This window comes from Ranitomeya imitator, chromosome 4 (genome assembly GCF_032444005.1).
Source record: "Ranitomeya imitator isolate aRanImi1 chromosome 4, aRanImi1.pri, whole genome shotgun sequence".
Taxonomy (NCBI): domain Eukaryota; kingdom Metazoa; phylum Chordata; class Amphibia; order Anura; family Dendrobatidae; genus Ranitomeya; species Ranitomeya imitator.
In genome coordinates this window covers 619,497,060-619,509,812 of record NC_091285.1, presented here as the reverse complement: position 1 = coordinate 619,509,812, position 12,753 = coordinate 619,497,060, and the positions used below count along the sequence as shown (strand labels likewise).

The following is a 12,753-nucleotide window of genomic DNA, read 5'->3' as shown; positions in this document are numbered from 1 at the left end:
GCCCTTCCCGTGGTTGTTCCTTCCCGGGGAAAGGCCTGGCTATTCACTGCTTGCGTCGAGAAACACGTGATGGTGTCTCCGCAGCTTCTTTACATGCATCTGGTACCAGAGGAGGCCGAAAGCCCCCTGTTTAGCCCCCTATTGCATATAACACATGGTATTTAGTCCCTAATACAAACTCTGCATTGGGGCCAATGGCTTTCAAGATACACCCTGACGTTAGGCCTGTGACCACAAAGACCTGGCCATATAGCAATGTAAATCATCTGTGATACCCTGCGTCACTGTAACCTAAGATTAATAGAAAAGTGCCGTCTCTGCAATTAACTACAGTAACTCAGCCCTATCACCCGCTATGAAACTTTTGCCAGCAGCATTGCTGTGAAATGTTAAGGAGAACAATGTTTTTTTACACTAACATAGAAGAACTAGGCCTCATTTATTTATATTTAACAGAAACGTCCACGTTGCTCATATCAACCAATCACAGTCCAGCTTTCATTTTTTAGAGCAGCTTAAGAAATTAAAGCTTTGGACTGATTGGTTGCTATGGGCAGCACAGTATTCCTGTGTTGGTACCGGTGTCATCAGTGTTTTGGATCAATGAGCCATGAGTGTGTCATCAGTTTGCCATCTGTATTACATCTGTTTGTTTTTTTCCGGAATGGCTTAATAATAATAAATTCCAAACGATCTCCTATACTTTGCAATGTTAAGCATGTACATTATACAGACGAGACATGGATGACACACGGATTCCAACCGCGTGCTCTACGTGTTGTACACGGACCCATAAACTTGTATTTCCCCTTGTCATCCGTGGTGCTGTTAAAAAAGGACATGTCTCCACGTGGTTTGTGTCAACACACGGTCTGTGCAAACACACGGACATGTGTGCAGCACCATAGATTATATTGGGTACATGTGGTATCCATGAAAATAAGGGGGGCTGCACATATCGGAAGCACCGACGTGAAGTAGGCCTTAAAGACGCTTGCATTAAGAAAACAGTGAAATTAGTGCAAAGGAAATTGGATGCAACTTATCCAGCATGTTAGACTAATGTCCATATTCCATAATATTTGCAACTAAAAGAATTTTCCCAAAATTTGCTGCATTTTATGACACCTCATATGCCAATTCCACACGTCACGTCCGACACTCATGGTCCGAGTATAGACCACGATGTCAGGACTCACGGCTGATCTCAGTTGTGGTGTGAGACGTAGCACAGCCATGAGAAGAGGTGCGCAAGTAGGTTCCCAGGCCAAGTTCTATTTGTATATCTCACTGCTGAGCTATGTCCTAACCTGAACTGCAAAGTCTCATATATGCCTATGAGGATAAGGCTGTTAAACTCAGGGCAGTAGACCCACCACCGGTATGGACATCATGGTCCATACTTGGATCACGAATGTTGGATATGTAAAACTGGCCTTAGACCCAATACCCTTTCAAACCCAATGACACAAATGCATCAGTCTGATTGACTCTGCTTTAAAAATGGGCCTATCAGTTTTTTTTTTTTGAAGTTTCGATAACAATTGATTAATGTACAATTAGAGTTACTTTTCAGACCTCCATTATGGATCCACTTCATGCTTGTGTAAATCACTCTTAAACAAGCATAGGTATATGGAAAAAAAAACTTGTCCAAACGTTTTCAGTTGCCCCTTCCTTTTTTTGTCTTTCAAAAACAGATTTTTGTAAAACTTTTTCTTTTTAAACAATATTCACATCTTTTATGCAGATTGCAGGCAACTTTATGTAAAGTTATAGTAGCAGTGGGAAATGTCAACCACCCCACATTGGCGATACCCAAATATTTTACCTTTTATTATTGAAATGGCTTTCTTTAAAAGGAAACAATTGTTTCAAGATGATATGTGTTTTACTTGGCCATTGATGAGATATGTTTATTTCCATGAAAGCTCGATGACACGTAAGGGAACTGCCATTACAGCCTCCCAAATGGTGGTCATCTGGGCTCCTGAAAGCCAAATCTACCTAGTTGTACAGTGCTACATTCCCTACCACCAAAATGTTGCATAACCAAGCAGATTTACCATTGAGAACTCTAGAAAACTCTAGAAAAGTTGAATGACAACCCTTGTGGTAGCTATTAGTGATGAGCGAACGGGCTTGGATAAGGTGTTATTCGAGCATGCTTGGGTGTCCACCAAGTGTCTCCGGCGTGCTCAAATGAATATATGCCCGAGTTCCCACAGCTGCATGTGTTGCGGCTGTTCTTCGAGACATGCAGCCACGGGGACCCGAGCATGGTTGGATAATACCTTTTCTGAGCACGTTCGCTTATCACTAGTAGCTATGATAAAGACCATCATTGTTGTTATCCCGCTTTATCGGTTAAACCCATAACCCTAAAGCACCAGGATATAATGTTTAATGAAGGTATTTTATGATTTTAGATGGAGATGGTCAGGTTTCCTAAAAACATTTTGTAAGGAGTGGGTTGTTATTTAGGGTTCCCTAAAACTGTAGCACATGTGCCACTTTGGAGCAGACCCTCTGGTATTAGAAAATTGATTTACTGATGGACCACACTCTCAGTAGATGTTTGCAGCCCTGTGGCTTTTCTCTCCATCAGCTGCTGATTCATATCCCTCATCCTTGCAGATTGATTTCTATAAAAGCTGTAGCACAGATGCCAGCAGCTCCCAGTGTTTCCTGCCTGTTCCACGTTGTTATTATCTAAGTGCATTGGAGAATATAAGTTCATATTCTAGAATTCCTGCAAGTTTTAATGGCCAAGACCTCACAAATCTTTACCATTGCAATCCTACCTACCTCTGTTCAGAAAACTTCAGGTATCCTCCTTGTCTGCTTTGTACTTATGTCAATTACTTTGTAAAGGTGGAGGTTAGTAATACAAATGTAACAGAGCTGAATTTTAAACAGGACTGCAGGTAAATTTTCTATATTATCTCAATTCATATACAGTTGAGCCCATGGAGTAAAACAACAAATGCAGCTCATCCATCCCGGTTAGAAGAACTAAAATTCATCTGCAATGACCCAACATATTTATACAAGGAGACATAGAATTGATGATTTATTACCTTCCATAGACATAGGTTCCATTATTCCAAATTGCTTTAGGACAGCTATGAACAGTACAATAACCACAGCAATTGCACACAGTTCCATTCCATGGAGCTCCATGACAGGCCAGTTTTACCCAACTCGGGGTCGGTAGGACCACGCATAAAAATCAACCTGGCCTCCAGGTTTTCTCGGTCCTGATTTAGAATCCCTTAAGAGACATCTGAAATCATACTTCCAGATATGACCAACGAAAAATATTCCGGTGAAATAAAAAGGCTCCAGGATGGGTAACAGGACCCCTAAAACACCTAGATGGTAATCGAAAGATGCCAGAAGACAAGCTTAGAACTTGATAAAGTGCAGTGATGGCTTCACGTCAGCATTTTGTTAGGTGGAACAACTTGCAGCATCTAGAGAAGCTTCTCAAGTGACCAAAAGTGGTCTCTTGGGTTGGGCCCCAAAGAAGCAGCGGATCATCTCTGTTGTTGTGTAGTAGGTGTTAGCCCAATAACGTCCCATTAGAAGCTGAGAAACTAGCCGGCTCTTATCAACTTCACCCCTCCCTTCCCTAACCATCCTCTCTCCAGTATGGGATGGGGAGGAGCGTAAGAGGAGTACCACTCTCTCGTTACATACATTGATTGAGATAAAGGTTTCCATAGAGACAACAGAGTGATGGTCTTCAGAAAGAAAACGACTTACCTCAGCAAGCCCGCGGTTTTGAAAAGTGAGCTGCAGGATTTTTCAGCTATGCACGTGAAGTAATGTGTATGAGTAGAGGTGACACAGGAGAAAGAGAGAGAAGGAGGGTGGAAAGGAAGGATAAAGCTGAGCTGCTCCTGAATCACTTGTAAGGTCAATCGTAAACAGTAATGCAACCTACACATCATATTATTGCTCATTTTCCAATATCCGACATGTCCCATGGTCTTATTCTATTCTTATGTTCTATGCTATTAGTGCATTGTGCGTTACCGTAATAAACGAGATTTTTTCAGGGTCACCATCTCTTGGTTAAAGTGGTGAATGGCTAGAAAGAGTTTCCTTGTCTCGGGAGGACCAGCCCTGCCCTAGATCACATCACACAGACAATCCTTTGACATGAATGGACACTACTGTGTAGCGCTGAATGTCTCCCGTGGTGACGTTTTAAGGATAATGAAACATTTATTGAATAATTTCAACCACAGGTGTCAGCTGATGAGGGATTCTTTGTGAAGAGCTTACATTTTTGCCACTTAATCTGAGAGCAGCAAAATGTAGACAGAAACCCAGATTCCCACAATGTATCACTTACCGGGCTGCTTGCCAGTTTTGATTCCTTCATACTTCTATCATTAGGAGATTTTCACTAGAGGACTCCGGTCATGTATTCCTCCATATTCAGGAGCTCTGTCTAAACCCGCCCCCACCACCGATTAGTAGCTTTCTGCCTACGCACAGAAAGCAGCCAATCACTGGTGTGGGCGGAGTTATACAGAGCTCAGCATTCAGAGAACTGCTAGATATACAGCAGATAAAACAATTATTTTATCAGCAAACCACCCAATAAGTGATACATTCCATGTATCAGGATACCTGTCTCTGCATTATACTGTTCTCAGATGGAGTAGTAAAAACCTGGTGACAGATTCCTTTTAGGCTCCCATATCCTTTATTTAGCATCTATTGTACCCATGCCTACTTGGCATGTCCATGTATAATCAATTAAATAAAGGTACTGAGTCTGAGTCTATGACAGACACTTCTGGAGCAAAGGATTGGATATATTGAATTTCATCTCAAACTATTCAATCACCTTGAGGAATCATGCCGCGACACCTGGGTTTAAGGATTTTCAGGGTGGTAGAGGGCGAGGTAAAGTCCTTCTTTTTAGAAATGTAGTATTTTGCATGTAGGCTATTGAAATAAAAGTGTCACTATGTAATACATACAGTGGGTAGGGAAAGCATTCAGACCCCTATAATTCTTTCACTCTGTTTCATTGCAGCCATTTGGTAAATTCAAAAAGTTCATTTTTTCTCATTAATGTAGACTCTGCACCCCATATTGACTGAAAAAGAAACAGAAATGTAGAAATTATTGCAAATTTAATAAAAAAGATAAACTGAAATATCACATGGTCATAAGTATTCAGACCCTTTGCTCAGACACTCATATGTAAGTCACATACTGTCCATTTCCTTGTGATCCTCCTTGAGATGGTTCTACTCCTTCATTGGAGTCAAGCTGTATTTAATTAAACTGATAGGACTTGATTTGGAAAGGCACACACCTGTCTATATAAGACCTCACAGCTCACAGTGCATGTCAGACCAAATGAGAATCATGAGGTCAAAGGAACTGGCCAAGGAGCTCAGAGACAGAATTGTGGCAAGGCACAGATCTGGCCAAGGTTACAAAAGAATTTCTGCAGTACTCAAGGCTCCTAAGAGCACAGTGGCCTCCATAATCCTTAAATGGAAGAAGTTTGGGACCACCAGAAGACTTCCTAGACCTGGCTGTCCAACCAAACTGAGCAATCGTGGGAGTAGAGCCTTGGTGAGAGAGGTAAAGAAGAACCCCAAGATCACTGTGGCCAGAGATGCAGTAGGGAGATGGGAATCCGGCGCCTGTGCAGTGAGGATCTCTGGAGAAAGAGGTGGAGGGAAATATTGACAGGCACAGAGATCCTGACTGCGCAGGCACCAGATTCCCAGCCCCACAGTGTGAATACATCATAACACACTGCGGGGCGAAATCTGGGGCCTCCGCTACATGCAGACGCGATATCCTTACATCACCTGATGTAAGTTCCCGGGCAGCGCGCACAGCGCATGCCCGAGAACTAATTGCAGAGCGCAGGCGCCGATGACATCACGAGAGGACAGACCTGGATGATGGACGGCTGCGAGGCAGTCAGGGGGAGAAAACATACCTCCCTGACTCAATAGAGGTATGGCGGGAAATTTATAAAACTCATTATTCCAGCAATCCTAGGGATAATAAACACAGAATGCAGCCTTAGTGCTCCTGAAGGTGGCTCTTTTACTTTAATAGGCCCTGGTGGGTGACAGGTTCCCTTTAAGGAAATATTAACTATAACTTTATTTTTCCACATACCCATTAAAGATCAGAACTGTGCAACCCAAAGTATTTTAGAAAGCTAAAATTTGATACAACGGCAGCAGTCTATCAATGCTTTTTACAAACCTGAAAGAGGTCCGTGTCTCCTACAAAGCTAGGCCAGAAACAACTTTAACATTTCCTGACTCTTCCACTTTTGAGATTTTGCCCAGACCAGGCCTCGTGATTTTCTGGCCCTAATAATAAAAACAGGGGACTTTGCTGATTCATATCACCAACTTCCAGTTGTCTCCAAATGATCTGTGGTTATACTCCTCAGATTCCAGATGGTAAGGAAGGTTAATGTGCTCTTTGAAGACTATTACACTTCCATTACTTGCTAACTGTATGGAGTTTATTAAGAGATACAGTCCTTAATAGGCTTATACCACCCATGAAGATGAGGTATGAGGCTTAGATGAGTTGAGTTGAGCTACCCAACATGTCCTTGAGCGTCTACTAAGATTACAGTTAAAGGGGTTGTGCAGGACTAGGAACAGAGACAACACCACTCATGGTCACTGGTTGTGTCTGGTATTGCATCTTAATCTTAACTGAAGAGAATAGGGCTGAGCTGCAATACTACACACAATTTATAGAAAGCAAACTTGAAATCCCCCTTTTATTCAAAATCGCATATCATAAAATAGAATTATACAGAAATTAGGGTAATATAGCCTTTTTTTCCGCTCATTTGCTGTCTGGTCAATATAATCTGTATTGTCCCATCTTCTCTTTATTTTCTTAGTATTTGAAGAAGTTCTCGGGCTCACCCCTATGTCCCCCTCCCCATCAGGCCTATCATGTACAGTATTTGCCTCCTCTGATTCTCCCTCTCAGCATTTCTGCCAGTGCTGTTATTTGAGCCCCAGAATGAGAGCTAAGATACAGCGGAGATTGATTCCTCTTTCTTTCAATGTAAAATATTAAAGATGTTTAAATGGATAAAAGCTCTAGACAGTGGAATCTATTCTGCATTATACAAATAGGATCCCTGCTCCATTAAAAGCAAGCCCTTTATGTCTAAATGCTGAGAAAGGGAAATAGTTTGTAGGGGACACTCCTATTTAAACATTACGCAGCATGATAACTCCACTGATTTATCTGAGAAAGCAGAAAGGAAATGGAAGAGTGGTAGCAACTTAGGACAGCAAAAGTTCAGATAGAAGTATGGGTAAGATACCGTGCTGAGATTTATGGCAGAAGTAATGATCCTAGAAACTGGGGAGAACATCGAAGAGGGTGATCTGTCTATATGTGTGTCGATCAAAGAGGAGCCATATAATGTTTGCGCAATGGAGTGGTCATCAGGAACCGTCGATAGGCCTTCTGTACATATCACCTAAAATATATTATCCACGTTGTGTGACGTTCTTGAGCCGGAGTGCAACAAGTTGCCATATAGTCCTAGCCTGGCTCCAAAGCATCACCAATTCTGTCTCGTTCACCTACAGACCTACGACAATCATTGTGACCCTTCCATAAATCTAACCCTGCCACGTTCATAGACTGCTGTATTAGGCATGAGCAATTCAAGCGCTGTCCAGGCCATTCCTCCTTCAGGCCATTCCTTCACTTCTGCTCCTGGCTTCCATAACCAGGAATCCAGGACACGACTGGCACTTACAGGGTCCTCCTACATTATGACGTTACTTTACATTGTGTAGGAGACCAGGATGCATGGCCAAGAATGCCGGTCAAAAAAAAGTGAAGACCAGCTGCCAAAGAGGACCAGCTGGACACCAGACTAGGGCAGAGCAAGTCAAATTGCTCATCTCTATAATTTATACATTTGGGCAACTGAATTTTTTTTTTATTAAAAGGGTTTTCTACTACTAGGCCATTGATGTCCTGTGCCCAGAATATTGCCAGGATAGGTCATCAATACAGATCGATGAATTTGCAACACCAGCACCCTCACAAAACAATTACGAACTAAGATCTAAACACACAGGAGAACACCACCGCTCCATCACACTGTCTGGCGGCTGTTTCCGGGTGTTGTAGATTAGCTCATCTTGAATTTGGACATCACTATGTATCTTGGAATTGAGTTTCAGTGTAATTATCATATAAAATAGTTATCTGGGTACTGTGATACTACTGTTATTTTTCATTTAATTCAAGTATAACCCTTAATACCTACTGAGTGTAGATTTTCTGACCCTTTCCCTCTAGATCAGACATAAGTTTTACAACATGCACAAGAAGATAGGAAACTTGTATCTGGAGATGACTCGCTGACTTTTATGGGAGAGTGTAGTGGGCATGCTCTGCAATCCATGCAGAGGTCATTGTGCAGGGAAGAGGAAGTGAAGAGTTGTAATTTTCATCTATTGTCAATTGTGTCCACCTGCGTTAGCTACATCTACCTGTAAGGGTCCGTTTACACTGACCAACTAGTCACTCAACATCTAGTGGCACAATATGACTGCCAATTGGTAAAGCTTTTGGTGGTCATTAAGCAGCCTGTTTACACAGGTAGACTAAAGTAGACAATGCACACCGGGTGATCTGTTATCCATCGGTCAGTGCGCATAGGCTGCCATGGTTCTCAGCGGTGCATTGTCCAGTGTAAACAGAACTTGAGCTATGCAAAAAGATCATTTCACCTGATGAACAAACGCTATGTTTGTTCATCGGGTGATCAGCAGCCTGTTTACACCAAATAATTGTGAAATAAGCTTTTTGAAGAATCCTCGTTCACAATTATCTTTTGGTGTAAACGCAGCTTTACTATGTATGATGATCCTGTCTTTGAAATGACTTTGAAATGAGATGACTTCTAAAGAGTGGCTTCTACAGAACACAAGTTTAAATCCTATTATGAAGCTTAAATTCAGAGGGAAAACGACAAGATTTTTAAGATAAATTTTAAATCATGGTGACATGGAATACTAGAATAGTTTGTAAAAAAAAGATTTTATCATATAAATCCTATTTAAACAATATGTCATTTTCTGACAATACATTCCATACAAATGGGCATCAATGCATTTGCAAATTCGATATTCTAGGTTGCACCAAGAGGCTTCTATCAGGAATTTTAAACACTGTCTGCTTCGTTTTAGCTAAAAAAGATTTGCTGTTTGCGATTGAAAAACAGAAAAAACATTAAATAACTAAAGGAGTGCTATGTGTGAGCGTTATTAGCAGCTCTTCTGAGACTCATGATTATATATGTAAAATGAATGGTTACAACAGGTTCTCAGACGTGTAGACATCAGAAAGTTGCGATCATGATGGCCGACATTTTAGGCTAGGTTCCATACAGTGCTCATGTCTGCTAAACACTGCCGGGACAGAGGCCATATGGTGTCCACAGTTCCTCTGTCAGCCCCATAATAGTGAAGAGCTCCATCGTTCTCAGTCTGGATTTCTATTACAATCCTTTTTTTATGGATTCTGGTGGAAATTTCAAGTGGTGCTCAATGGTGAGCATTTATTTGTGTCAACCTAGCCTTACTGTCATTATTCGCACTACAGCATTAGCAAAGTAAAAAAGACATAAAGGAACTTTTTTTTTCTTAAAGTCCGTCAATCAGTAGTTTATACCTTTACATGACTTAGTGAAATAATAATGTAAAAAGTTGGCCTCCAAGGCTACTTTGGCCTTTTCTTCCTGATGCACAAAACGTTTATCAGCCCCAGAGGAAACTCAATTTTAATCTTACCTAAAAACAAAAAAAAACACTCACTGTTGACAAGTTGTTCCATAATCTGGCAATTTCTATGAAGTCCAGGTAACAGTTTATCTGGCAGTCATGACAGCTCCCACATCTGGCCTCAGGTCCGCTCTTTTGTTCAGCTCTCTCAAGGGTTTAATCAACACCCAGATTCCTACTCCTACACGCTTGCCCACCTCTTACATGCACGTGTACCTCCTGGAATGACCATTTCAGAAAACGACATGCACATGAGCATAATATGGACCTTTGAAAAAAGGATCTCTGATAGAGTGTATATTAACCCCTTCCCGACCTTTGACGCATACGCTGCGTCATGAAAGTCGGTGCCATTCCGACCCATAACGCAGCATATGCGTCATGGAAAGATCGCGTCCCTGCAGATCGGGTGAAAGGGTTAACTCCCATTTCACCCGATCTGCAGGGACAGGGGGAGTGGTAGTTTAGCCCAGGGGGGGTGGCTTCACCCCCTCGTGGCTACGATCGCTCTGATTGGCTGTTGAAAGTGAAACTGCCAATCAGAGCGATTTGTAATATTTCACCTAAAAAAATGGTGAAATATTACAATCCAGCCATGGCCGATGCTGCAATATCATCGGCCATGGCTGGACACACTAATGTGCACCCACCCCACCCCTCCGATCGCCCTCCCCAGCCCCCCGATCTGTGGTCTGCTCCCCTCGGTCCTGTGCTCCGCTCCCCCGTCCTCCTGCCCGCTCCCCTGTGCTCCAATCACACCCCCCGTGCTCCAATCAAACCCCCCCGCACTCCGATCCCCCCCGCACAGCGATCCCCCCCGCACAGCGATTCCCCCCCCGCACAGCGATTCCCCCCCCGTGCTCCGATCCACCCGCCCGCACAGCGATCCCCCACTCCGTGCTCCAATCCACCCCCCCGTGTTCCGATCCACCTCCCCCGTACTCCGACGCCCCCCCCGTGCCCTGATCTCCCCCCCTTATACTTACCTGGCCTCCCGGGGACCGTCCGTCTTCTTTCCTGGGCGCCGCCATCTTCCAAAATGGCGGGCGCATGTGCAGTGCGCCCGCCGAATCTGCCGGCCGGCAGACTCGTTCCAGAGTGAATTTTGATCACTGAGATAGGTTATATCTCAGTGATCAAAATAAAAAAAAAAAAAGTAAATGACCCCCCCCTTTGTCACCCCCATAGGTAGGGACAATAAAAATTTTTATTTTTTTTTCCACTAAGGTTGGGGTAAGAACTAGGGTTAGGGTTAGGGTTAGGGTTAGGGGTAGGGTTAGGGTTAGGGTTTCGGTATGTGCACACGTATTCTGGTCCTCTGCGGATTTTTCCGCTGCGGATTTGATAAATCCGCAATGCTAAACCGCTGCGGATTTATGGCGGATTTACCATGTTTTTTCTGCGCATTTCAATGCGGTTTTACAACAGCGATTTTCTATTTGAGCAGTTGTAAAACCGCTGTGGAATCCGCAGAAAGAAGTGACATGCTGCGGAATGTAAACCGCTGCGTTTCCGTGCAGTTTTTCTGCAGCATGTGTACAGCGATTTTTGTTTTCCATAGGTTTGCATTGAACTGTAAACTCATGGGAAACTGCTGCGGATCCGCAGCGTTTTCCGCAGCGTGTGCACATACCTTTAGAATTAGGCTATGTGCACACGGTGCGGATTTGGCTGCGGATCCGCAGCGGATTGGCCGCTGCGGATTCGCAGCAGTGTTCCATCAGGTTTACAGTACCATGTAAACATATGGAAAGCCAAATCCGCTGTGCCCATGGTGCGGAAAATACCGCGCGGGAACGCTGCGTTGTATTGTCCGCAGCATGTCAATTCTTTGTGCGGATTCCGCAGCGTTTTACACCTGTTCCTCAATAGGAATCCGCAGGTGAAATCCGGACAAAAAACACTGGAAATCCGCGGTAAATCCGCAGGTAAAACGCAGTGCCTTTTACCCGCGGATTTTTCAAAAATGGTGCTGAAAAATCTCACACGAATCCGCAACGTGGGCACATAGCCTTAGGGCTAGGGTTGGGTTGGAATTAGGGTTGTGGTTAGGGTTAGGGGTGTGTTGGGGTTACGGGTGTGTTGGGGTTAGGGTTGTGATTAAGGTTACGGCTACAGTTGGGATAAGGGTTAGGGGTGTGTTGGAGTTAGAATTGAGGGGTTTCCACTGTTTAGGCACATCTGGGGGTCTCCAAACGCAACATGGCGCCACCATTGATTCCAGCCAATCTTGTATTCAAAAAGTCAAATGGTGCTCCCTCACTTCCGAGCCCCGACGTGCACCCAAACAGTGGTTTACCCCCACATATGGGGTACCAGCATACTCAGGACAAACTGCGCAACAATTACTGGGGTCCAATTTCTCCTGTTACCCTTGTGAAAATAAAGAAATGCTTGCTAAAACATCATTTTTGAGGAAAGAAAAATGATTTTTTATTTTCACGGCTCTGCGTTGTAAACGTCTGTGAAGCACTTGGGGGTTCAAAGTGCTCACCACATATCTAGATAAGTTCCTTGGGGGGTCTAGTTTCTAAAATGGGGTCACTTGTGGGGGGTTTCTACTGTTTAGGCACACCAGGGGCTCTGCAAACGCAATGTGACGCCCGCAGACCATTCCATCAAAGTCTGCATTTCAAAAGTCACTACTTCCCTTCTGAGCCCCGACGTGTGCCCAAACAGTGGTTTACCCCCACACATGGGGTATCATCGTACTCAGGAGAAACTGGACAACAACTTTTGGGGTCAAATTTCTCCTGTTATCCTTTGTAAAATAAAAAATTGCAGGCTAAAAGATCATTTTTGAGAAAATATATATATTTTTTTTTTTTCATGGCTCTGCGTTATAAACTTCTGTGAAGCACTTGGGGGTTCAAAGTCCTCACCACACATCTAGATTAGTTCCTTTGGGGGTCTAGTT

General features: G+C 43.4%; 1 protein-coding gene across 4 annotated transcripts in view; it reads right to left on the bottom strand.

The window, feature by feature from the left end:
- The window catches only part of KCNIP3 (potassium voltage-gated channel interacting protein 3), a 248,460-nt gene that overhangs the window by 96,002 nt on the left and 139,705 nt on the right, over positions 1–12,753 (bottom strand). For 2 of the 4 annotated variants that reach the window (XM_069766601.1, XM_069766602.1), the window contains exon 1: positions 3,081–3,283. The exons of the other annotated variants lie outside the window; for them this stretch is intronic. In XM_069766601.1, coding sequence (XP_069622702.1) covers positions 3,081–3,183 — 103 coding nt within the window. In that variant the 5' untranslated portion in view covers positions 3,184–3,283. Of the gene's footprint in view, positions 1–3,080; positions 3,284–12,753 lie in introns of those variants that run through there. 4 annotated transcript variants of the gene reach the window in all.